Genomic DNA, 27,234 nt, shown 5'->3' with positions numbered 1-27,234 from the left:
GAATGTGACTAATATTTTAATGCCTACATAATGCTAATACTGATGTTCTGTGTTAATATATATTAATGCAGTGCGCTGAATAGACCCAGTGAAGCGTGACAGCCCAAGTCTATTTATGCAGGGCTACTCTTTTTGGAGAGTTAGGGGTTAAAATGAATTCACTGATGTAATGTGCTCCTTGTTTGCTGTCCTGTGGTGGAGATGATGATGGTAGATGTAATAAGCTGAATGTTCCCCTGGGACTTCCCAGTGGGGTATTCTGTGTTAATGGAGACAAGGAAGCTGCATCTGGGCAATGGTGCAGTAACTTCTAGAATGTGGAGCAGCACAATCGTAGCTTACGTAAATATAAATGTGTTGCTTGCCTCCAGTCGCTGAAGGAGTAACTTTCATCTTTTCCCAGTATGTAGAAAGAGTTAGAGTAGCTTAGTAGTATTTTTCCTGTTTGGTTGTAGTCCAGGAGACCTCAAGAGTCTGGCACATAACGCAGTCAGTCCTGAAGTGTTTTTATCTCAGTTGGAAAGAGTTTGATCAGTTTGAGAGGTAAACAAGCTTTTTGCGTTTTTTTCTATTAGTTTGCCACTTATGTGAAGATGTGCTTTGAAGTAAAATGGGTTTATCATTTTTGATAGCATGGTTAATCTGATTCTTTTGTGAAATCTGATGAAAGTTCTTCGTAGTTCAGTGACTGCCTGCGAGGTGAATAAAGCCTTGGCTGTGGTCTTGCATGGTGATGGTGGGCATTACTGTGACTGCTGCTTGACTCTGCAGCTCAGGCAATGCTTTTCTGTACTAGTGGGCTTCAGACAGCACAGTGATGTTTAACATCCTGAGGTAGTATCCCTTAGTTACACTTTCTAACTGCTCAGAGTAAATTGCAGAGAGGCTAAGATGCTGTTCTCCCATTGCTTATAGCATAGTTGTGCCTTCAGAGGAGCATAAGGATTTGTCTTCTGCTACATAGTTTTAGGAGCGCTGTGGGAGAGTGGGCACTGCAAGTGCTGGTGTTTGGACAGCGTTTCTTGGGACCCAGACAAAAAGTCAGGTCTGGAATATTTCTGTTTATTGTCTGTGAGAGGCACAGGAAATAAGAAAGGCCAACTAAACTGTAGCAGCCAAAAGAAAATTTAGGAGTCACGGAACACTGGGCCTTGCTGCCCACAGTCTCTATTCACATTTCTCATAAATCTGGTGACAGAACTAGGTGACAGGTCTAGATAAAGGCTCCTCCTCTTCAGGAGAGAGGAGGGGGGAAATGAAGCCAGAGAAGGCAGAAGTTCAGAGCCAGATTACCAGATAGAAAAGGGAGAAGCATCTTCTCTTCCCTTCAAGTCTTCCAGCCCTGTGGGTGAGCTCTCAGTGAGCACCAGAGCTGCAGGTGATCCTACAGGCAGCATTTTCTTCTGCTTTCACTTGAAGGTCGTGATTTTTCTACTCTGATTCAGGGTTGAAGATAATAGTGGAGGATGCTAAGGACTGATGTGCTGCTTAAGTGTGAGGGAATTCATGTAAATTTCCAGGTTTGGCAACATTTCAGTTGCTTTATGAAGATAACGACCTGCCAGGTTTGCTAAATTCTCTTGCCTCAAGGCAAAGTCATTTGTATTTTCTGCCTTCTGTTTTCTTGCAGCTGAAACTATTCAGTCTTTAGGTTAAACAGAAGCATGCAAAATTTTTTTTTAAATTTAAATCTGGGCATTTGGCCATAATAAACAGACTAAAGTTGCTGCTTCTTTGAACGTTTAATGACAATAAAATAAATTGTTACAGAGTACCCCATGCCTCATTTGTAGCGAAGTACCACTTATCTCGGTGTTGTGTGCACATGTGTAATGTATAAATGCCATTTAGATTTGAACGCTTCTATTTTTGATGCTAACCTCAACTGGTGGTTGGTTCCTTGGGATTCATTAGCATGCTTTCTGCTAACCCAAAACATGTACTTGACCTGTGAAAGTGTGCTGCTGCTGTGGGGACTACTTGCCTTCTTCTGTAACACGTAGGATTTTGAGTATTAGTCCTTCAGAGCAGTCTAGTTTTTTTTATCAGTTTCCATCAGGGAGTGACTCAGTGTGCTGTTTTTTTTTTCTTTCTTGGAGTTTAATACTAATTCTTTGCTCCTGGATCCCAAGAGAGATGTTGTGTATTGACTGTTCAGGTGATGCTCAGCTCTCTCAAGGATGAGAACTTGGGGTTCTCTCAAACTGTGTCCATTGATTAGCGACTGAAATCAAAATCTTACAGGAAATTATCAACAGTGGCAGAAGGAGTAATTTGGTGAAAGGGGCTGCATGAGTAAGACTGCAAAAGATGTTTTTGGAAGTACCTTTGACCAGACCTCAAGAATACAAGTACTGGCTGAGATGAGGGGTCCTTGGAACCTGGAGTCCTATCCTCCACTGGAGGTCTAAATGGGTTCTGAAGAAAGAGAATCAGGGGACAGACCTACCAGGTGATCTGAAGACATCATCTGTTCTGCTAGGGTTTCAAGTAACTGCGTGAAGGGTTATTTGCAAGAATCTGTAAGTTAGAGGTTTTTATTCAGGGGTATGACTGATAGATGAAGTAGGAATGTGAGGTATACACAGATGTGCTTTTTCTTGTTAGTTCTTAATTGCTCCTTATTTGCATGACTACAGCTGAAGCATTTAGTCTAAGTGAAATGCTGCAACTGTTTTTTGTTTTAAAATTAACTCCTATGAGTTGAGGCCATGTGTCTTGTACAGTTATTTAAAAACGTTTCTGACACCTTGTGGTTGAGCCTCAGAGCAGCAGCAATAGGAAAAATTTCATTAGCAAGGGAGAGTAAATTTCTTCTTGCTGCGTAATGATGCTTTTCTGGCTCTGCTTTAAAGTGCAGCTATGTTGTGTGACAGTGTATTAACCTAGTTGTCTAAGCTGTTCCTCTCCTTTCAAGATAAGATAATTAATTGAAGCTCCATGAATTTGTGTTGAACTATAAAGGACCCTTCTAGGGTTCTGGAAATTCAATTTTGTCACATGTATAGTGCATCACGTGTGTAGTACATTAGATTTATGGACCGTAAGAAATAAAGCTGCCTTTTCTCAAGGCTTTTATTTTTCCTGCATAAGCATTTTTATTGTTCATCTGTTTTCAATAGCTCTCAATAAGGGATGGGTTTTATAAAACATTTTTACAGTAAAACCTTTGAAGCGTATCGTTACTTGGGTTCATCTTACCCTGAAAAAGCTGTTTCTCAAATACTTTCCTTATATTACATGGGACTGCCGTATCTCCTAGCCATGTCTTGGACTTGATGGAACCAACTGGGACAGCTTTCACTGAGAGTGACTGTCAGCAAGTCTAAGCCTCTGTGTGCATGTGTAAGGAACGCTTGTTCTTACGGGCATCTCTGTTCTGCTGGGAAAAAGCAAGACAGCCTTTAAAATAGAATTGAGAGCTAATCTACCAGATGACTTGATGAGCTAGTTCTAACTGGTAGTCTTAGGTCTAGTTTGGCTTATACTGGGAAAAAGTAATTTCTGGATATAGCGTGTAATGGTTTCCTCAGATCTGGTAAAGTGTCCTTGGAGAGTCCTTATATTACTAGTACAGTTGTCTAATCTGAGATACTTACCTGTGTAGAAGCTTTGCATGGGAAGAAATGTTTGTTGCTAATGGATGTTATATTTCAGCTAAAGTTTGTAAGGTTGATCTGGCCTGTGAATTTCAAATAACTTGTGCAGAAATCCTTTATGGACTTGAACCTGTTCCAGAGGTTTAAGAGGAATAGGAATGCTGGGCCTAAGTTTCCTCTTTGGTAAGGACAGAAGACAGGCAAATAGACACATTTACTATCTGTGATTATTGGCTGAATCCTGCAAAAAGAGGATTTTGTAGCTCGATAACAGCTCTGACTCAAAGCTGTTTAACTTGCATGTCTCTCTGTTTGTAATCATGTAATCTTGCTTAGGCTTGCTTTTCGTAAATACTGGTTTCTATATAGTAAGCATTTCCTTCAATAAGAGGCAATTTTAAGATGTTTTCCCATCACAAGGTAGGATAACCATGACTAAACGAATGTCTGATGGTTATGGGTGAACTCTTTCTGTAGGTCATATTTCTCTGCAGATCTGGTAGGGTCTTTTGCTCTTTCCTGGACTGTACTCTTAAGAATGGCAAGTACTCTAAATACCTTAAGGTACTTTACTAAAAGCTGAACACTCCCAGCATCTGCTGCTCTCCTCCAAGGAATACTCCTGTTACTGGCCCGTTTGCCATGTTTTGTATCTCCTGGCAGGAGCAGCTTCTGGTAGCTGGATGTCAGATACCCGCAGGCGTGTCAACATGGCTCTGCTTCCACACAGGGAGTCGGTGTTAATACTTGAGCCCCAGTTACTCTTTGTAATCTTGGAAACGCCAATTGCCCTGGTTTTCCCCATGTCAGGTCAGCAAATGGCTGTGACAGATGAGCTAAACTGGGGAAACCCAACTCAGGGAAACTCCTCTTGCAGTACTGTAAGAGGAGAGGGAGCCTAGTCCTGAGAAGTTTTTTTTTTCTTTTGACTTGAGTGTTGATTTTTAGGTATAATGTTGATCTTGTAATTCTGGAAATACAGAAGCAATGTGACTGCGAAGGCTTTTCTGAAAGTAATGTCTCCTATTTTATTATGTTGCCCCATGACATCAGAGGCAGATCATTAAATCACAGAATCACCAAGGTTGGAAAATACCTCTAAGATCATCCAGTCCAACTGTCCACCTATTACCAATATTTCCCACTAGACTACATCTCTCAGTTCAACATCTAAATGTTTCTTGAACACCTCCAGGGTCAGTGACTCCACCAGCTCCCTGGGCAGCTCGTTCCAGTGCCTGACCATTCTCTCAGAGAAATATTTCCTAATGTCCAACCTGAATCTCCCCTTGCACAACTCGAGGCCATTCTCTTTAGTCCTGTTGCTAGTTACATAAGAGAGGATGCTGACCCCCACCTTGCCACAGCCTCCCTTCAGGTAGTTGTAGAGAGCAATAACATCTCCCCTGAGCCTCCTCTTCTCCAGAGTGAACAGTCCTAGCTCCCTCAGCTGCTCTGTGTAAGACTTGTGCTTCAGACCCCTCGCCAGCTTCGTTGCCCTTCTCTAAACGCACTCTAAGGCCTCAATGCCTTTCTTGTAGATGTTGGTCGTATGGCAGTAGAGGTTGAACATTCCCACCAATATTCTGTTTCACTTTGTTGCTATGTGACAGATAGCAGCAGAGGGGCAGTCTGACAGTGGTGTCTAGCATGGAAGTATGTTTGAAGCAAAGATGTGTCACTGAATTCCTCCATATGGAAAAACTGGCGCCCACTGACATTCACTGATGTTTAGTGAATGTTTGTGGAGACCAAATAGTAGATGTGATCATAGTGAGGCAGTGAGGGTGCATTTCAGCAGTGGTTACAGTGGGTCACCTCCGTTGGCATGGATTTTCATAAGATGTTTTCTGTTGCTGGTGAAAATACATACTTAATGATGGTGACTCTGTTGAAAAACAGTTTTGTTGCTGAGAATTTGCTGTATCAAAATAGTGTTATGTTTTTTGTAAAAGTTGTAGTTTCCATGGGAGTAAAGTAGGAGGCATTACTTTTGGAGCAACCTACATACTTATTATTTAAATGTCAGGTCTTCACTATAAGCTAGAATGATGTCATGGGTTGCCATTCATTGATTCATTTAAAATAAATAAATGAAAACTACTATGGAAACTGTTAAATGATTTTAAAAGTAGTAGTGAGATGTAGTTCTCACTTTCTGTACAGATCAAAAGTAGACATATGGAAAATGACAGTCTAAGTAGTTGTAAGTACTCTGACTGTGGCTGTATCATCAGAAGTTTTTCCAGGCAGATGACATTCAGATTTTCTGCCTTGAGATGATCAAGGTAAATGCCTTGCTCGTTTTTCACAGTTAACAACATAAAATCCATCTTTTGTTTTCTGCTTGGTTACGTCTTCCATTAGAGAGTCCATGAGCTGAGGCTTGCTATTGTCATGATTTTTCTGTTTGTATTCTCTTCTGGATCATCTTCAGAGAATCTACAGCAGGCATAGGACACTGAAGTTCAAGCAGCCTGTCTAGGCTGTTTTAGTGCCTCTGCCATTGGAGCTAGCAGCGGTCTATATTTAAGCCATGAAAATAAGTTGGTTTCATTCCCAGTGATTTTCTTGTTCAGTTGCATAGCTGATGGAAACATCTAAAGTCGACTATTAATTATGGTTGCCCCTCTCCTTTTAATATAATTTTGCCTGAAGATCAGGATGGTGTTAAGGGCAACCACACAGGACCCAAGTATTTATGCATAAGACAGCTCTAGTCTGTTAGTGCTTTTTTCTGAAGCAGTCAGAATAGTTACAGGAGTTCTTAGTGTTCCTTGCTACAGTTTTCACTTGTGCATGAGCGTCTTCTCTTAGCTTTTAATGCCAGAGGGGTTGCAGATCTTACAAAGAATATGCAGATAGTATTACAAACATAACTTCTTGCAATAATTGACATGGAGTAACACAGGTATGAGTTAGAAAGGTCTGGTTAGGAATTGCTTTACAACTTCAATGAAATTATTGGAACTTTTGATTTAAGGATAAATTAGAGTATATTTTTATGTTAAAAATAAATCTTAATGTCTTGCAGGTGGGTAGATTTTTTTTGTGTGGAGAATTTCACTGTCCATTTCTCTTAAATATCTGACTCTGTAGAGTTAAAATTACAATACATATAAACTTAGAATCTGATATGTCATATGGAATTAAATTTGAAGTTTTGTTTGCTACTTCATGCTATAGAAATCCAACCTTAGCATCAGAACAATTTACCATACTGCAGTTATTGTATACAGTGGAGAAGCTTTTAAAAGGTTCCTGATTCTTCTAAGCTTTCATTTGAACATGCAAAGTGCTCTTAAAGACAGTGCAGCCTCATATCTTACCTGTAAATTATGTTGTCTGGGAACTGCTCTATTTAAAGAGCTTTGATGGCCAAACATACAGACCTTTTCACATGTGTGGAACCATAGCGTTTGCACACCTGGACCAGGTGTTCTAGAAAACATAGGTTAGGCTTAAAGCAGATAGCTCAACTTCCATAACATTCCAGCTATTTTAGCTATGGATGTTACTGCTCTTATTGATTTTTGTGGGTGCTCATCTTTCTGTTTTTAGATGTGCAAGTATGAATCTTAGGAATTCAAGTTCGTTTTTATAGAGTTTGACCATGAATCATCACAGTGAGCTCTCCCTTGCCCTTGTGCTCTTCATAACTTCATTTCCATTCTCCCTCCCTGTCCTCCCTCCCCCTCCCCCCCCCCCCCTTTTTTTTTTGAGGTGGTAAAGTAGCGTGGTGGTGTTTAGCTGCCCATTGAGGTGAAAGTACCACTCTCCCTAATGCTCGCTTCAGGAAAGGAGTGCATCTTCTAAAGGAGTGCCTCTTCCACAGTCAGAGCCTGCCAGGGTCACTGCAGGTCTTTGCTGCCTCATCTCCTCCTCCTCTACTACCAGCAGTCCTTGCAAACTTGGCTCCTGTGAAGTGATATTAATTGCCAAACTTGCAAGAGCTACTGCTGTGATAGTCTGAATCTTCTCAAGTAGTGAGTCCTGCCTATCACAAGGCCTTTCAACGGCTTAAGGAAATACAATTCATGCTCAGTTCCTCAATGTAACTCCTTAGCCCTTTTTCACAAGATCCTTCTTACCTCGGATGTAGTTCTCTGTTGCAGGAGGCTGATTGTTTCTTTGCTGCATGAAGTTCTACAGCAGCATTTTGCCTTCATCCTCTCAGGTTGAGAAGCTGATGGCAGTGATTTGAGTGAAGAAGGGAGAAATTAAATGCTGATGGGGGGAAAAAAGATTGAGATAGTTGGCCTGAACTTCCTCCTTTCTAATTCTTTTTTTGTTGTAACATAAGACAATTGACTGCATCCACTCCATTAGACTTACTCATCTAGTTTTAATTAAATCCTCTGATACAGCTTCCTGTTGGGGGAGGGGGTTGAAATGAAACTTGGTTTTGAGTGAACAAAAACTTGGCTGATGTGAAGAGTATAGCAAGTTGTTTTCAAGAGGCACTCACCACAATGGGGATGTTACCAATGATGTTCCCTCAGAGACCTGTCTTGAGTAACATTTTCATTATTGACTTTGAACTAATGAACTTGGGCAACATGTAAATAACAATGGGAAGTGTTGCCACTACAAAGGGACTGTACTATGCTACAGAAACAAAACACTGTGGAGTAGATAAGTAGAAGCGGCACAAATTTGGTAGTGCAAGAATCTGAGCGATGCATGGAGAGGAATCAGCTCAAAAAAACTTATAATGGGAATCTCACTGATTGAAAACAGCTAAGGAGAGGGATCACAAGTGTGTTTCTTGTGTGAACTGTCTGTGGATTGTTAGCATGGTTATAGCTGGAGGTGGGGAAAGGCTACTGTGCCTTAGGGAAAGCATTTCTTGATTTAAAATACATATATTTTTTTATCTTTATTTTATTTATTTTTATTTTTTACACAGTTTCTTAAATATACATAAAGGAGACTGTGTAAAAGATAGTATATAGAGGGCCTGAATGGCAGTGTTGATATAAGCCAGAACAACCGTAGGAAAATGCTGCTACAGTGCTTGGAGAAAGTGGGAACTCTACCTCCCATATAGACCTCTTTTTAAGACTGTGGTGTGTTCTGGACAGTGAAAATAGAAATGAGACTTGTTTCCCAGAGGCAGAATGAAGTTGTGAGTGGATGTGCTTACTCTGTACTTCTGGGGGTCATCAGGGGGGTATAAATCAGTAATGGAGAAGTGGGCTGAAAGTAAAAGTTGTAATGCTTGATTGTGGTAATTACATTTCAAAATTAACTTCTGTTACCAGAGTTAGGAATGCCAAGCAAGAGGTCAGCTGTTTTCATAGAATCATAGAATGGCCTGGGTTGAAAAGGACCACAGTGATCATAGAGTTTCAGCCCCCCTGCCGTGTGCAGGGTCACCAGCCGCCAGACCAGGCTGCCCAGAGCCACATTGAGCCTGAAATTTTTGATGGTACTGACCTTTCTGTAATCTGGGGAGAACATAATTATCTGGATAAAAAAGCCTAGAAAATTCTAACATTAGTGCTTGCTATTTTGTTGTCTTCCTATTGGACCTGAAGTTTGTATGGAGATTCAGTGGCACGGCTACTCTGCATACCTTTTATCCCATGAGAAGGAAACCTGTAAGGATATAAGCTACCTTTTCCCAGTGCTGGAAGAAGTCATGTTCACAGACTATACTGAGTTGGAAGGGCCCCCTAATGCAAACTCCACACTCCATGTAGCAACACCCAAAATCTAAACCACGTATCTGAGAGCACTGTCCAAATGTTCCTTGAACTCTGGCATGTGGGGTCGTGCCCACTGCCCTCTGGTGCAGAGCCCTTCCCTAACCCCCAGCTGCCCCTCCCCTGACACAGCTCCATGCAGTTCCCTCAGGCCCTGTCGCTGTCACAGAGAGCAGAGCTCAGCGCTGCCTCTCTGCTCCCTGTGAGGAGCTGCAGCCGCCATGAGGCCTCCCCTCAGCTCCTCTGCTCTGCGCTGAGCAAATCCAGGGGCCTCAACCATTCCTCACACACCTTGTCCTCTAGACTCTTCACTATCTTCATGACCCTTCTTTGTACTCTCTCCAGTAGTTTGTTCTTCTTTTTATTGAGGTGCCTAAAACTGCGTGCAGTGCTTGAGGTGATGGTGCACCAGCACAGAGATCATGCTACGTTCTGCCAGTCAGACATGAAACTCAGACATTTCCACCATGTGTTGGTTCTCCACACCAGTGTGGCCTGCAGCCACAATTTATGTTCACAAGTATAACGTTTGCAGGAGGAATTAATATGGCTACTAAACAAATATTTGTCATATTTTACCATGATCACACCATTTTCCTGTACTAATTCTGAATTCTAATGACGCAGCCATTTCCACTCAGAAATACAAATTCCACCATTTGTTGAAAATATTAGCAGCTTTAGTGCTCCTGGCTACAGATGCCCTGTAGCCTGGTTTAGGCACCCAGTTGTCTTAAATGTTACAATCCTGGTATAGTAGAGCTACTCCCGCGGTTCGTAGCATGCCAAACAGGGAGAGCAGTTAGGAGGCACATTATTAGCTCTCTGCATCTCTTGGTCTGCCTTACTGTGGGCTGTGCTTCAAAAAACTGCTTAATTAAATGTCAGGACTGCTGCCAAATTTCAGCATGAGGAAACTGAAACATTCTCCACAGGCACATTGAGCAGACAGTTGATGAGAAACCTGATGTGTCCTGGGGATTGTGCTCTCCAGACAATGCTCTTCCATGTCAGAGGCTGGAAAGAGATGTGCAGATGAGTTCTTCTGCAGCACTGACAAGTTCTTAGTGAGCTGAATCTCTTCCTCCTGTCTGTGCAGGATGATCAGTAAGTAGCTATTTGCAAGAAAGCAGTTTGGTTGTCTGTCAGTTGCAGATACTTCTACAGTTTTTTTACAATGCTGCCACAACAGCCAGTCTAGTTCAGTGCACTCTATCAGTGCAGACTTGTTAGATGAGGAGAGTGACACGACCACCTACTTCATCCCTTGATTTTTACAGCCTTTTTAAAAAGGAACAAATCATTATGGAAGATAATGTGTATCATGACCCTGCATTCCTTTGTAGGGATCCTGTTATATGTCATTTGGCAGCTTGTTTTATGCCCTGTGGTGGGAACTTGATCGACTTTCAGAGAAGTTTTAATTCTCTGCAGTTCTCTTCAGCAAAAAAATGAGATTAACTGCTTGCCCTTATCAACAAAAGCAGAAAGCTTTTCTTGGGTTCTTCCCGAATTGAAACATTGGTTGAGTTAGTTGCTCCTACAGGGATAAACTTCCACTCCTCCAGAGCCTATTGCCATGAATGTATTAGGTACAGAAAGTTAAGCAAACAAACACTGTTTAATACTAGATGACTTGTGAGACATTCACTTGCCTACTGGCAGACTGCTCAAGTTGAGGAGGGTTTCAGCAGAGTGACTCAATACTACCTTGTTTGCAGATATTGCAGAAGCCTGAAGGGCATCCTGAGAGAGTGTGGTCTGTAAGTGTCAGTAGGGAATGTGTGGCACTGAAGGCTGAGGAGGAAAAGCCATTTGAATGGTGAGCTTCAGGAGATCAACAGGAAAGGTGGGTATAGTACACCATGAATGAGTCTGAATCAAATAGTACCTCTTTCTGGGATACTTTTCATTGTGCTTAAAGTGAACAGTGCACCTTAAGATGTTTGTTATTAGTGCTATGAAACAAGAATGTCTGTTTTGGAAAAGGAGACTGCCAAAATGCTTAAGAAAGGTTATTCTGTGCTAGTGCAAGCCAGTGGAGAGGTGTAAGGAATGCTTAGGCTGCGATTTATCCCTCTGCCTGTTTTGTGTAGTAAAAGGTCATCCTGGTGACATATGAAGTTTTGCATAATGGATTCCTTAAAAAACTTTCCTTTTAAAACAAGGATTTGTTAGTAGCTGTTATATTTCTTTCAGGTAAGATACCGAGGTTTGATGGTAGGTAGTCCTTTCTGAGAGAGGTGTGCATTTCTTCAGAGTCAAATGTGATAACTGCGCCAAAAAGGCATCTGCTGTCTGGCATTGTCAGCCAGAAGTGTGAGACGGCTTGACCTTTATGTCTGGCCTGGTCCGGTAGATGCATGCTCAATATCCATCTCTTCCTTTATCTGCCAAAAATACTTTGGCGAAGGATTTCAATAGTAGTGTGTTTTTCAAATGCTTCAGATATTAGATTGTGAATGTATGTAGTCACTTGCGAATGGACTTACCAAGATGTTTGTACCACTAATAGATGCTGGTCTCTACAGCTTCACATTTTACAGTAATGCTCTTTGAAGCTGGATTTCAGTGCTGTGCTTCAAACGTGACTGTTTTTCACATTAACTAAATTAACTAAAAGTGTGGTGTATTACAAAGGAAAAGGTCACTGCAGCTTAAGAAGCGGCTAGTGAGAAAGCAAGGTAATGTTTACAGTTGTGTTGTATGACTCTCTTTTTTGAGTTGGTCTTAAAAATGGAAACAGTGTTATGTTCCTCTTTGATTGTATGCATCTGCATGTATGTATTCATGTGTAAAGTTCTTTAAATTTCCTGGTCAGTGTGGATCAAATAACATTTTTTCTTTGGCTTAACTATGAATTATTAGATGTGTATTGCTGATCTCTTGTGCTGTACCTACTGAAAAGGTTGCAGGGGGAATCTTTTCCTCCAGAGATTGTAGGATCCTATTCTAGAATGTTTTTCTAGAAATGTTCCCTCTAAAAGCAGTCTAAAAGCATAATTATTTTCAGCTACTTTCCTACAATGACTTCGTTTTGGTAGATTTTGATTTATTTCAGAGGTGTAGTGTGATGGTTTTGTTAGTACAAGCATCTGTTCCATGTTGTTGCAAGCAGATTTTTTTTTAGAAAGCATTCCTTATGTGATCTTACCTGTGCTACCAAACACTTTGCACATATTCCTACTTGTTTTCTAACACAGGCATAGGATAAGTTTCACTGTATATATATTTTGCCTATGACAGACAATAGAAAAACAGCTGTGATGGTTTTAAGTGTTCTTGCCTTCTTTTAGGTCCTCTGGTCGTATATTTAAGATGAGCGTTCTGTTATTGGTTCCAGTGGAGAAAATGATCTGTTTGTTTAAATGCTATTGGAGTTGGCTTGAGTTAACGTAGCAGATATTTTGCACTGAGGCACGTGTGGTTCGGGAATGTGATCTGCTCTATTTCTGCTGCAAGCACTGCAGCAGAAATAGGTGAGGTAACGGCCGAAGGCAGTGTAATCAAAATGTGGACTGCTGCTGCCCTGTTACATAATCAGGGTGTGCTCCGTGAGCTCCCTGGACGGAATTGATAAGCACGACCTAGTGTAGGACTGTGGTGGATGTGCTGCAGCAGTAGGGTTTGCACCTATGTTTAGAAGAGGATTACCTTCAGATTTCCTTTAATGAAGGCACTACCGAAGGAAACGCTTAGATAATGTTGAAGTGAGAATTTGCTGCTTCAGTATTAGCGTTGGTATCTTGTCAGCTTTAGTAAATGTGAACACGTGTTTCAGTATTAATATGTATCCAACTGACAATTACTCCATTGTACATGAAATTACTTCTGCATTTCAGTTCAGTTAAGTTTTGCATTACATACTAATCAACCAGTCATATCTTAAAAACTTTCTCAAGATCCTTTCTCTGTTGAATTGCTGCATTTCACCAAATATGGCACTGGGTAACACGGTGGAGAACAAGGTAAATCAACAAAACTCGTAATTAAGTTGGACAAGAACTATGACTCGTTGTCACTGTGCAGGTGGTTTTTGAAGAGTCACCTCCAAGAGGAATAAGGCAGGTTCATAGTATGTTATGCGGCATCTCTCAAACTGTAACTTTATAGTGGCATTTAGTTAAAACATACGTTAGAAAAAATCATACGAGCTGTTAGCAGCTCTCTTAAGTGTAGTTAGCAAAGGATAAGCTGTCCTTTTAAGAGGATGCTGTGGAAATGAACACTGGAGCAAGCTTCCTGCACCTGTGTCTCTTTCACGTCAGCTATGTTTTGATCTGATGTGCAGTCATAGGCAAACTGAGTCTGAGAGATGCAGGTGTTTCCCTCTGGCTCATGTAAACTATGTGCTTCCCTGGAAATGAAGCACAGCTTGCTATTACCTACGACTGCAAGAATAGATGCTTAATAATGTAAGAAGTGCTTAGGTATACAGAAGGTGCCAAATGGCACTAGACAAGATTTTTCAAAAAGGAGGGAGTGAGAGGAAATGGACGGCTGTTGTTAATTCCCAGGATATAACTTCTCTGCTCCGTGCTCTGCCTTTACATGCAAAAGTCCCAACTTGTTCTGTCTGCTAGCAAAAACTTCAAATTTACAGCCATGTTAGTAAACACAGTTGCTAGAAATCATCAAACAAGTTGCAGCAAAGGCAGGAAGATGCAGAACAAATGGCTGCATTGTCAGGCGTTTCTACTCTGCGCTTCTGTTGTTGCCTTGAGTGTTTTTTGTCGGTCATATTGCAGTCGAAGAACAGTCACATTGCATGCTCTCAGGAGTGATTTGCCAACGATGGCTGCTTTCAGCAGAATAAAGCTAGCCAGAGACACTAGAAGAACTGGAAAGAGTTGAGTTGCATTTTGTTGGATGATTGGTCAGGTCTACCGTTAAAGCTGTTGTGGACTCCGCTTCGTTTCATTTGGTTCATCGTGCCACCACTTTCAAAGTCACTAGGAACATGGTGTTAATCTATCAATAGAACCACTTGGGCTATCTCCCTTCATTGCACTGCGTAGCTGATTTCAGGATGATGCAAAAACCATTGAACTGAGTAATTGAGTGGAAGATGATGCAAGGGAAGAACCAGAAGGAGCTTGCAGGTAATGTGCTTGGGCTTTAGCCTATGACCACAGAGCACGGTCTGTGCTTCCCATTAGCTTCAGACCACTTAATGTCCCCATTTGGATTTCTTGTTTCATTCCCATGTTATGAATGCTTTTTATTTCTTTTCACAGCATTTTTTTGAAATAATGAACTGTTTCTTCTGTACTCATTACTGTTTGATTGCCACAGGCAGTTGGTTGTGCCACTTAATATGCTCTGTATGCAGTTTTAACAATTTCCTCAAGTTATTACCAAGCTTAATTTTTTTTTTTTTGCTGAATCACTGGAGGGACTATTTTTCATATTTCTTTGCTGAGACTTTTGTTAGTTTTTACAATTGCTGCTTAATTAAAACATGATAAAGTGGGTTGAAGAAGTGGAGATGATTTACTGAGGTTACGCTGAGTGTTTCAGGGTGCATGCATGCCCATATAATAAGTGTGGTGAAGATGTGGTGTCAAATGATGGTCCCCCCCCCTTCTGTGCTAACACGCATGCACTTCACTAACATGCCTGCTGTCTATAAATTTGGCTAATGCTTTTGGCTTCCAATGTCCTGAGCCAATTCATTCTATGCCTTTCCAAAACCCTCACAAGACTTTACGGATTCAATCTACTTCGTGTAATCTCTTCTTAAACTTAAGACAAAAACAGAAGACTTTAGACTGGTTCAGGTAGAATGGTGTGAGCTGCTTGGGCTGCACTAAACCAAGGTTAAGTGGTTGCTGTCCTTAGCCTTCTTCCAGCTGCTTATCTTGGCTCAGGCTGTAAGGGGCTGTGGTGTTGTTTCTGTTCATTTAACTTCTGCTGCAGAAGTACCATAGTTCCACTTTTTTTCTCTCTAATGAGGTGCTAATACTGAACACTACTGAAGGAGTGGTTTTTTTTTAAGCTTCCTTTTTTCCTAGGAACAGAATTATTTCATGTCTGTGTTTTCAGAGAGAAAGGACTGAAGAATGTCTTTTCTCAGCAATACTAGATAAATACTTCTGAAAGTCATATTGTTCTGAAATTCTTACAGAATTGCTTAGCTTAATCTGAGCTTCATGTATGTATTTCAGAAAAGATTTTCTTATTCTCAAACTATAGCCAAACAATCTTCATGTCAGTAGTGCACATACTGCTACCTAGTAAGAATGGGGAAAAAAAACCTGAATTACTTACTAATCAACAGGCTTACATGCTAGATACCTTCATTTTTGTATTAATGTGTACTTCTCCTGCCTGGAAGGCCTGTCTGGGTTATAAATAACTGCGCCCTGCTGAAGGTTATAGTGCAGGCTATAAACCACCCTTTGTCTTTTTGTTGCTAGTCTGTTGGGATAACTTGCAGTAAACTATCCTTAAAATAGATGAGGAAATTGTAATATCTCGTGGCTGACGCATTTACAGTTAAGTCTTGAGAGTTTCCTTGCCATACTGTTTTCTCTGAAAAGGCTTATGTGGAAAACAGATGAAATATTGATAATGCTGCAGAGGAAACAGAATTGCTGAATTTGCCATGGAACTCTGTAATTTTGATGGAGAATCACTCTTCTATTTTGTTTTGTACAATCATCTGTTCCCAAGTCTTAGTATTCGGGCAGCAACCGCAGCACCAAATTGTGCTGCTTTGTTCACTCTGTATAGAATGAAGAGTAGAAGATGCTGGTTAGACAATTGAAACTAAAGTTTTCAACACAAGTAATGCAATTACTACTTCCATTGTAATGAAATAATCTGTTGTGATTCAGTTTGACATTACTGCATTTTACAGACTTGAAACTGATGTTAGATACTTTGTCAAGTGAAAGTGTGTGTGTGTGTGTGTGTATATATATATATAAATTAGGTATTATTATTCTTAGTTTTTAAATCTTGTTTGCTAACATTGCCAGATGCCCTGTGGTTAGTGCGTAGTTAGAGGTTCTTTAGGTTTCTTTCTCCTGTTTATCTACATGCTGCAAAATTCAGTTGATTGTCAAATATATTGTGTAGAGCCTTAAAGTTTGATTTGATCAGCCACTGTAAACACTGCATTTCTCTTACTCTTATGTGTTTAATTGAGCATGCTGATGAGTTGATTTCTGAATGTAAACGTGGCTTGTAACTTTCATAGACTTGTATAGGGAAAAACGTAGACATTTCTTAAGAGTGCAGATCACATACTTTTAATTGCTTTGAAATACCACCTTTTATTACTATACATTTTTCATAAATGATCTTTTTAGTTTTCACAATCTAAGTTTTGAAGTCTTCCTTTACTTGCATCCTTAATTCTACTGTTTCCCCTTCCCACTCTCCCCTTCCCTATGTCCATCAGTGAACAGCTGGAAGTGACTGTGCTTATCTGGAGTAGGGTGATCCTTGTCTGTTTCTCTTTATCTGTCAGATTCTTTTGTTCTTCACTTAAAAACCTCAAATCCACTTTTTTTTATGTTGTTGTGATGTGGAAGCCTTTTGTATCACTTTTCACAGTGTTGGTGCCAGAATTCTTCGAGCTGTCTTGATGAAGTGAAATACCTTTCATCTCCTTACTTTCTATTCTGACTTAATCAGCTGTCAACATTGAACTAGCAATCTGGGGACTATTGTGAAGTTGGTTATTTTGGTGTTACTATGTGTGCTATATGCCAAAAGAGTCCTTCTGCCATCACTGCTGCAGCAGCTGCCTTCAGCTGTTGAGTTCTTTTTGCTTCCACAGTATTTGATTTAGCAGTCATGAAGTTATAGGAAGAACCTTGATAGCTTCCTGATTAAGATTGAGAGGAAAATGGTTTTTTTTTTTTTCAGATCAGCAATATATGTTATACCTTATTGTGACAATTTACTATTGGACCAGGAAAGCAAAATACAAAGCAAAACCTTGTGAATATTTTTAGCGTGGTACCCACATTTTGCTAGATTTTTAGCTGGCAGTATCACAACCCGTGGGAATTATGGTACCGTGAGATAAGTTCTGAAAACCTATTACCTACTTGATTTAAGTACAAACAGGGACACATTTTGGTGAAAAGCCTTCAGTCAAACTTGTCAGATGTCTGACCAGATGCCTTTCTGCTCTGTGGTGCTGCTACGCTTGTTTTGGTAAGTTGAACCATTTGCTTTCAATTATCGACCTTTCCCAAGTGGTGGTCTGCAAACTAGGCATTGAAGAAACGAGTCTGCAGGTGAGGCTAGCAATAGGAACCATGGAAAGCTTAGCAAGGAAAGGTTTGGCAAAGTCAACAACCAGCAGTGTGTTACAAGATTTCAGTGGGGGAGAGGTCAACTGTTGTAAAGCATGGAATAGCTGGGCAGTGGATTGGGACTGTGCCTTGTTTTGAATCTTTGAATCGTCTCATAGAGGGGCAAATAGAGTTGTGCAGCTGGACTGACCAAGTAGATCTACTTCTAGATGTCCTTTTGTGTGAAGAGATGAGAGATGACTGAAGACCACCGTATCTGGAGAAATGGTCTGCAAAATTGCTTCTTTATGTGTTGGTTAAAGATGCATCTGTTAGACTGATGATGCACTATGTCAGCTTTAAGCAGAATAGCAGGGCTTTGATGCTTCTGACTAAGAGCATAGCGTGTCTGTTCATGTAGTAGTCATGGGCACCTAGCTTATCAGTGCATATGTTAGATACACTTCTCGTAAGTAGGTGAAAATGATCATTGAAAATATTGAAGCTGTTGTGCTTTAAGAGAAATGAGCAGTAAGATTCATTGTAGAAGTTAACACGACCTTTTGTATTGAAGCGTAGGATGCAGTTGTTAAATGCAGATTTTAAATGATGATAATATTATTGTGGAAGGCAACAATTGGAATTGGCAATTGGAAGACAAAATGTAATGAAAAGATCTACAATGAATAAATGGAGAAGTCTCATACCAATCACTGAACTTTGTAAGAAAGGAGAAAGCTTTATTTTCCTTTTTCTCTAGCTGAGCAGAAGGGAACGGAGTAGGACTGGCTTTTGGAGTATCCTCAGCTAATCTGTTGTAGTGAAAGTTTGTGTTTTAGGACGTAGTAAAGGAATGGTGGTCCTAGTAAGTAATAAAAAGAGGATGCTTATTTTCTCACCGAGTTCACACAAGAAACTTGCATTCTGTCCTTCTCAGGCTGCATTACTTAAATAGCATCTGCTTTCTGGTCTAAATTGATTATGGCCTTTTCCCAGTGTCTGAGAAGTCAGGCTTCCCACTTGGATTGGGTGACAAGTGTGGGTAAAAATCAGTGTCTTCTGCCATGCAGGCTTCTCTAACTTGGAGGGGAAACTTGATATCAGAGGAGTTTGCACAATCTGGAGGTGTTGGCCAGCAGGTGTGGTGTGGTGAAAGCCTGGTGAGAGCTGGGCGTGCCTGGTGAGCACGGCCAGCCCAAATGGTGGGAAGTGGTGCAGAGCCTGCCCAGAGGGAGTGCCATGGCCAGGAGTACTGTCACAATGGGGGAAATGCTTCTTAGCCCATAAACTGGCAAATCTGATGGGAGTGTTTAAACTGGGATCAGTTGGGGGATGGGCACCATTAGGAACACTGAGGCTAAGGCAAAGAATGGTGGCAAGGCTAGTGGGAGAATCTGTGCTGCTCCAGGGAGTGCAGAGAATTCAGGAGCACATCTGAAATGCTTGTATACCAACACATGCATTATGAAGAGCAAATGGGATGAACTGGAAGCTTTAGTTCTTTCCAAGTGGTCTGATGCCATTGGTATCAGTGAGACTTGGGATGAGTCCCACAGCTGAGTGCTGGGAAGAAGAGCTGTTGGCTGTTCAGGGGAGGTGCAGGGAGGGTAGAGGCGGTGTGCTGAATGCAATGGAGAGACTAGGCTGTACAGCCATTGCTGTTAGGGATGATGTAGGAGAGAGTCTCTGGAGAATATCAAGGGATGGAAAGCAAAGCAGATGTTGTGGGTGTCTGCTATTGACTGCTTACCTAGGACAGTAGGACACTGATGAGCTATTCTTCAGGCAATTGGGTGACATCTCAGGATTGGTTGTCTTCATTCTTGTGGGCTACTTCAACTTCCCAGATGTAAACTGGGAGTAATCAGTTTACATCTGGGAATTCTCAACAAGGCTGGTAAACTCCTAAATCATGCTGAAGTTATTTCTTGTCACAATTACAGAGTTAGCCATCTAGAATAAGAGCCTGTCTTTTGACAATAAGGCCTTGTGGGAAAAGTGACAGGAGGTGACTGTCTTGGACTCTGTAATCTTGAATTAATTGAGTTCAAAGTGTTTGTGTAAGGAAAAAAAGGTCAGAGTTGCTACCGTGGACTTCCTGAGCAGGCTTGAAGCTTCTCAGTGAGTTGGTTACCAGCATCTCCTGGGAGTTTGGTCTAGAGGATTTAGGGGTCTGTGAGAACTGGTTACTTTTCAAGAGCCACCTTTTAAAAGCTCAAAAGTAGGCAATTGCATTGTGCTGCAAGTAAGACAAGATGGGATGAGGACCAGCCTGGATGAACATGGAACTCTGCCTTGAGCTGGGCCAGGAAAGAAAATAGAAGCTATGGAAGCAAGATACAGCTTCACAGAGCTGCAGCTCACCTCTGCAGGGAGAGAACAAGGAAAACCAAAGCCCAGCTGGAGTAGACACTGGCCACCATGACATCACACAACAAAAATGGCTTTTTCAAGTGTGTTGACAGCAAGAAGAGACCAAGGGAAAACTGTGGATTGTTACTTGGAGTGAATGGTCACTTGACAAGTAATGGGGAGGAAAAAGCAAAGACGGTTAACATTGTTTTTTGCCTTAGTATTTAACTGTAACAACTGATCTTGGGCTGCCTATGCCTCAGAGTTGAAGGTCTGTGGTTGGAGGAGCAGTGACTTTTCCATCTGTCATCATGAAATTCTAAAGCAACAGCAGTATCAGCTCAGTGTCCATAAGTCCACACAGCCTGATGGGTTTCACCTTGAGAGTGTTGAAGAAATTACTGGGCATTGTAGCTGGAGCCCTCAGCAATTTACCGAAAGTCAAGTGAGTCTGGGGAGATCCTTGCTGACTGGAAGCTGGCCAAATGATGGATTAGGTCTACTGTCCATTTAAGTCCTGAACTAACTCTTGCTACCCACTGAAGGTAGATGGGTTATTAGAATAAAACACAATATCAAGAACAACATTGTTCTTATTTTTCCAAAGTGACTTCAAAGATGACAGACTGTTGTGTGATATTAGAAGGTCACATACAATAGAGCACAAAAGCAACAATGCCAAAACAACCAACAGATTACCCACCAAGAGACAGAAACATGTCAGGAATCTAAAAGCAACTGTGCTGCAAAAGAAAACTCACTAAATCTACTCTAGAGAAAAATGAAAGAGAATCCCTTGTAGGACACACCTTTGTCTGTCTCATAAGTCAATGATTTTTATATGTCTTATGACTTGTAGCTCATAATTCACTCTCCCTCTTTATGCTAATTGCGTGTGCAGTAGCAATGAGCCAAATAACAAAATGCAAAAAGATGACTGTAAAGCAGTGAGAAACGCTGTGCATGTTAAGACAGGCTTTACGTAAGTGCTTTTAGTAAGTTGGTGTTCCAGCCTTCAGCAGCTACAGACTGTAATTTTTGGACAAGCCTAAATTGCATTGCTTCTGTCCTGATGCACTTCTGAGGAACTTGATGCTTTCCAGCAGTGAGTGCGACTGACAGAATCTGATGTTTGATTTAATGTTTTTATGTTTTCTTTTCTAGTGTTTATTAATGCTTCCGTCTGGATAAGATGCAGGACCTAGGGGTAACAAACAAAATGCGAGTCTCTGACAGCCTAAAAGACAGAGGTTTTTGGAGAGCACTGCTCCAATGAATGTGCTGCTGAAGTACAAAGATAGTATTTAGTTTTACAAGCAGCTGGAAAAAAAGTCTTGCAGTAATACTGAAATATGAAATAAGACCAAGCAATTATTTGCATAATTTTCTAATAATATTTCATTGGATGGTCTGGGGAAGCACATGTGACATGCTTTTGGTTTTTTTTTTCTCCCCAGCAGAATCAAAATAATATGTAGGAAATAAGATACTAGGTTAGATAGTCATAGGAAAGGATTCTGGGCTTTGGCACTGGTAGATTTTAAACCAAACAGAAAAACATCCATGCTCTTCCTTCTTCAGAAGCAGGTTGGAGGCATGATTTGAATTGCAGCTGTGTAGCTCTATGACTCCTTGTAGGTATGATGAAGTCCATGCTACCTTCATTCTGGCTGTGCTTTATGTTACGCTGAATGATAATTGCATTCTTCCACCCTATCTACGTACTGCTGGAGTGCAGTTTTGTTTCTTCTGGATTGCGACTTCTGCCTGCATAATCAAAACCTGTTGAAAGCGTGAAGGGAGCTTTAGGCAATCTCAAGCCACACCAGGGAAACATCTGGCAGGCCTTTATTTTTTACAAAGAGTCACAAAGGAAGCAAAAGATCAAATACAGTGCTTATTTCTGTAATCTTTGCAGTATTGCTCTCTGTTTGGTCCTTAGTTGTCACTGTGTTAGAACCCCTGTCAGATTTTATTCACTTGCTATGACTTTCTCGTGACAGTTTCTGATTTGAAAAGACGCTCTGATCTCTGAAGAGCGGTTTTATGCCACAATATGTCAAGTTTTCCTATGGTGTGGTTGAAATTAGCGGTCTTAGAATTGACATGGTGTATTGCATGCCCTGAGAGAAGTGCTGCGGAAGAGTCTTGTCTCAGATGAGTTTGGGTGAATATAAGAGACCTGAGAATGTGTGCCACTTGCTGGCAGCACTCTGCCCAGTGCTGGTGGACTACCACTGGCTGTCTTTGCTACAGGGGCACATTGGTGTCTCATGCCTGACATCTGCCTGGACTTCCAGCTACTTATTCTGCACTAGCAAGCTACTCAGCCCTCGGCATACATTGGTGCAATTTGTCTTTGTTTCTTACTATCCAAATCTGTTTTAATTAGCGATATGTTAAATTAAATTTCCTCAAGTTGAATCTGTTTTGCCTTTGATAGTAATTATTTGCCCTGTCTTTCATCTCTGCCCATGAGCTTGGGATGTAGAATGGAGGGGATTGGAAGGGACCTTAAAAATCATCTAGTTCCAACTACCCTGCTATAGGCAGGGATATGTCTCAGTAGACCAGGTTGCTCAAAGCCCCACCCATTTGGCCTTCAGCACTTCCACAGTGGTCAGCCACAGCTTCTCTGGGTGGCCTGTTCTGATGCCTCACCATCCTCATAGTAAAGAATTTCTTCTTAACTCCTACTTAATTAAAAGTACATTATTATATATTCAAGTTTTCTTTAAAATCTAAAAACTAATTATAAAGTGGTAGCTGCTGCAATTAGGGAAACAATGGCTTTTAGTTTGTCTGTCTTACCCCTATAGTACTGACTTTCTACATCACTTTTTATGTTTACAAGTATTGTACAAGTATCACTAGTTCTGTTTTATCATTTTATGGAAAACTGAAAAGGAGATAAAGTCTCCTTCTATGAAAATATTCAAGACCCATCTGGACGCCTACCTGCGCAATCTACTGTAAGGTACCTGCTTTAGCAGGGGAGTTGAACTCAATGATCTCTTGAGGTCCCTTCCAATTCCTGCTGTTCTGTGATAAACTGCCCAGGGGGGCTGGGGAGCGGAGAACCCCAGACCTGGATATCTTTGCACACAGAACAAAACATGATACAGTACATCATTAAGCAAAGTATGTATAAGCACATTTGTGAACGCTGTCGATATGACTAGGGGGAGCAACTGGGTGGGCATCTGGCAGTTAATTAGGTCAGTTTGGTTCACCACAGAATTAAACAACTGTTTCAGTTGAAATGTTACATAGACCCAATGCAGCATACACATGGAACCAGGAAGCACAATATTTTGTAGTTGTGCTGTTTTTTCACATCAGAGGGCATATAAATATGAACAATCTGTTTTTCAAATTGTCATGTTTACTGGATTTTCACATGAGTAGAAGTCAAAGAGTGGTGATATTCTCTGCTCACAATTCCTATTGCTCATCTCCATGCACTTTGCAAGCCTCCCTTCCACGACCTCTTATGTATCTGATCTACTGTTTACTGTTGCGAACAGTGTCTGCTGGTAGCATTTTGTTCACCTGGTCAAATGTCCTTCTGAAATTTCTTATACAAAAGATACCCCTATTGTCCACTTCAGGATATGGATACAAAATACTAATAAAATGTAAGTTATTCTTGACAGCAAGCCTGACAACTAGTAGCTAGGGATTTTCCAATGCAAAAGTGATTCTTAAAGTAGCACTGAAAATTAAGAAAGACTAAAAGATTAGGACAGTGCTTATTACCAGTAGAGAACAGTAAGGTATTGAGATGCAGCTTCTTACTGCTGCCTTTTCTTTTTTTTTTTTTAAGTATCTTATTTGCAACAAGATTCAACAAACTATTTGCAAACTAACTCCTAGTAGTTGGTTTAACTCTGATGTAAATACTGTTGAATTTCTGTAGCCATTAAGACAATGACTTATTCACTATGCTGTAAAATGCTTTGAAAAATTACATAAAAATGCACGTGTGGTATTGAGGTTTTTTTCAGAACAGCTTAGCAGAGTGATATTTATTGCCAGGAAGGCAAGCCTCTTCAAAAATACTGGATTAAAATGAAAAGTGTGGGTAAGATTCTTGGTATATGCACAGTTAACTAGCTCTAGCAGATTCTACTTGCTGTGTGTTGATAGAAACCTGCTTGATTTGCAGTTGTAAAACCCTTAACACACATCTTGCTGCCTAATCACTTACTGTGATATAAGAATGGCTAGAGACTTGATTAAATGAAGTCTTCAAGCAGACTCACCTCCCTCTACTTGCTGGCAATGCTTTGCCTAGTGCAGCCAGGACATCACTGGCCTTTGCCGCAAAGGCTTGTTGCTGGCCCATATTCAGCCCAGTACCTGCCTGGACCCCCAGCTCTATTTCTGTGTAGAAGGCTTCTCAGCATGTCCAGGTGCAGAGGTTATTCCTCCCCACATGCAGGACTTGGTGTTTCCTTTCATTGAACTAATTTCCTGAGGTTCTTGCCAGCACGTTTCTCAGCCTGCTGAGGTCCTTTAGAATGGCAGTGATGTCGTAGTGCAAGAACCACACGTCTTTGTTTTGTGCCATCTGTGAACTTCCTATGTACTCTTTCTCATCTTCAAACTTGTATGTAGAATGCTTGAATGCTCTTATGGGTTATTTCTTGTATGTGAGGCTACAGCAGCTAAAGCTAGGCAATTTCACATTACAAGAATAGATGTAGTGTCTGCTAATCTGTTTAAAACACTTGCTGAAAATTTACTCTTGCTTCTCTTCCCTGCCCAAATGGAGCATTTCAATGTAGACAGAGAAAAGGCTTGTTTTGGGGCTGTATATGGTAAAAGAAGACTAACACAATAAAATACTAAAAGTGTATTTGTAGGACGAATTGTGTTATCCAATGCAAGCAGTAACAAGAACGTTCTTCTTAATTTCCAATTCTGACTTCTCACAAGGAGTTATAATATTTTGTTTTTCAAGTGGTAGGGAAATACCTTGACTTATATCTGGTGTTTCACAGTTACTACAGAAGTGTGCTCTGTAAATAATCTGTTGCTATTGGATGTACTGGCACTCAGCACCCTATGGTGGCACTTGATTTGATTTCTGTCGGTCTGTTAAGGGGTGCTGGTACTCCTTGGATGTTTTCCTGCCTTTGCAGCTGCAGTTGATAATGGCAGTACCCTCAAAGACACCATCTCATCGTTAATATCAGCTGTTGCAGGCATTCCAGGTTCTCTGGTCTCTTCCTGGGAACTAGCATTTCACACGTAGCCTTCTCTTTTCTCATTTAGATTTCTTCTAGTGCAACTGTAGTTTCCTGAGCCCAGAGCTATTTTGGGGCAGTCATTTCTAGAAAGACTGCAGTCCATTACTTCAACTCGTGCCACAGCTTGCAAGCAATAGAAGTGATATTCTAGGGGCACTGCTTCTTGAGCGTGCTTTAAAGGAATGTAAAAAGCAGTCAGTGAATCACTGAAGGTGCACTTTTTTTCTCTTTACCCCACCCAACTACTGGCCCTAGCCATTTATTTTTTCACTTCCTTCTGGCCTTTTTAATATCCTTTCGCTCCACAATCATCTCTCAAACCCAAACATGTTAACTTAAGCAACTTTATGCGGAGAACGATTCTCTAGGGTTGGCTGACGGATTAAGTGGCAGTACCTTGGTTGTGAAGCAACCTACGTTTGCACATTCTCCAGTCGTTTTGCATTAAAACTTAAATCCTTGTTCTGTTGTGGCACCTTTAAAAAGCAGACCTTCTCCTTACATCTAAATGTTATGAAAGCCAGGCATACTGTAACCCAGAACCCCAAGGAATGCTTGATTGAAATAACAGATCAGAACAATCTCTTGCTAACATTCCTGTGATTATAGGTTTACTCAAGTGACAGAAACATGGTGTCAGCTAGCTTTCTGCATACAGTGTAATTCTGGTTCAAAAGCTAACATAATTCTTAAAGGCTTTACCAATGCGGTGTTGGGGGGATAGGTAATTTCTAAAGGTGTGACAACATTCGTTACCTTTCCTCTCTACGTGTATCTCATGTATTGCTGATAGGGTGATTGGTCTGGTTCCTGCTGGGGGAGCAGAGTGTATCCCTGTTAGTAGTTACTGACATCAAGTAGAATGAGTGGAGAGAATGAGAAATGAATAATTCTTAGATCCTTCCAGGTGAACACAAGACAAGTTCATTTTAGCCTCATCTGTTCTTCCGCAGCACCCATCTGAGTTAACAAAAACGAAACGGAAGAAAGTTGAATAGCAACCATGAAAGTACTGGTTTCAAAATTGTATTGTTTCAAGCAGTAGGTATGATGTTGGAGGAAACAGCAGTGACCTTGCTTTCATTTTCAGGTGATCAAATGACTTGAATACATCACATGAGCACATAAATCTAAACTTAGTTAACACGTCTGGAATTTAATCAGTGACGATAAGGATCCGTATCCATTTCCGCCGATCTGTTTTAGAGGTACTTGAATTAGAAAACTGGTTAAGAAAGTTCTCTTGATGACATTAATCACATTTCTTTTTCACTTAAGACGAAACCCCTGTGACACTGGAACCTGTTTCCAGCTGTAGTACACGTAAGGATGCACATGCTGTAAACTACCATGCAGTTAGCTTCCACCCTAATGAGTCCAAAATGAACATCAGCTGTTTTAAAATCAGTTTAAAGCTTTCTGGAACTTTTCCAGGTTTTGATACAGAGGGCCTTTCTTCTTTGCTGTTGATACTTGCGTTTGTTCTTCCTCACCCTATCTACCTCTTTCTCCCTTTGCAGGCAAAGGCAGCTCAAGCATCTCATCCGACGTGAGTTCAAGTACAGATCACACGCCCACCAAAGCCCAGAAGAATGCAGCTACCAGTGAAGGTAGGCATCTGGTATTCATTACTCAGGCCGGGCCCCCCAGCATAATCCTAGCTATTTTCAGAAAAGGAACCTCTCCTTCTCCTAGTTCCTTCTGTGTACAGTGCTATTAGCATACTAGAAATTAAAAAACAGTTTTTCTTCTTGTGCGGAGTTTCTGCTTCTGCCTGCCGTATTTTCTGGTTTAAGCTCGTGACAAAGGATTTAAGGTACCTCTGCAGAATAAAAGTGTGGAGAGTTTTGAATAATGTTGCATGTTATTACTTCAGTGAAAACTTTTTATACTTGAGATTAGATGTGATCTGATTTTGAACTTATTTCTGAAGCATATACCTGATGGAAGCTTGTTTTGGCACGTGTTCTAGGTCAAAACTCAACCTCTTATTTTCATATTAAGAGCATCATGAAGTGTGAGTTGTTTCTACTGAATTTTCAAGTGTGTCTATAAATAGGTAGAGCTG

The 27,234-nt window shown here is 40.8% G+C and overlaps 1 protein-coding gene across 3 annotated transcripts in view; it reads left to right on the top strand.

Annotated features, from left to right (window-relative positions):
• FBXL7 (F-box and leucine rich repeat protein 7) overlaps nt 1-27,234 on the top strand; it is a 179,885-nt gene that overhangs the window by 22,056 nt on the left and 130,595 nt on the right. For all 3 annotated transcript variants that reach the window (XM_040695847.2, XM_040695848.2, XM_426048.8), the window contains one exon: nt 26,687-26,776. Coding sequence is in view for 1 of the 3 variants with exons in the window: in XM_426048.8 (XP_426048.4) it covers nt 26,687-26,776 (90 nt within the window). In the remaining 2 variants the exon portion in view is untranslated. The remainder of the gene's footprint in view (nt 1-26,686; nt 26,777-27,234) is intronic.

This window comes from Gallus gallus, chromosome 2 (assembly GCF_016699485.2).
Source record: "Gallus gallus isolate bGalGal1 chromosome 2, bGalGal1.mat.broiler.GRCg7b, whole genome shotgun sequence".
In the NCBI taxonomy this organism is placed as follows: Eukaryota; Metazoa; Chordata; class Aves; order Galliformes; family Phasianidae; genus Gallus; species Gallus gallus.
Note: the sequence above shows the minus strand (reverse complement) of the source record. Positions and strands in the feature narration are given on the sequence as shown.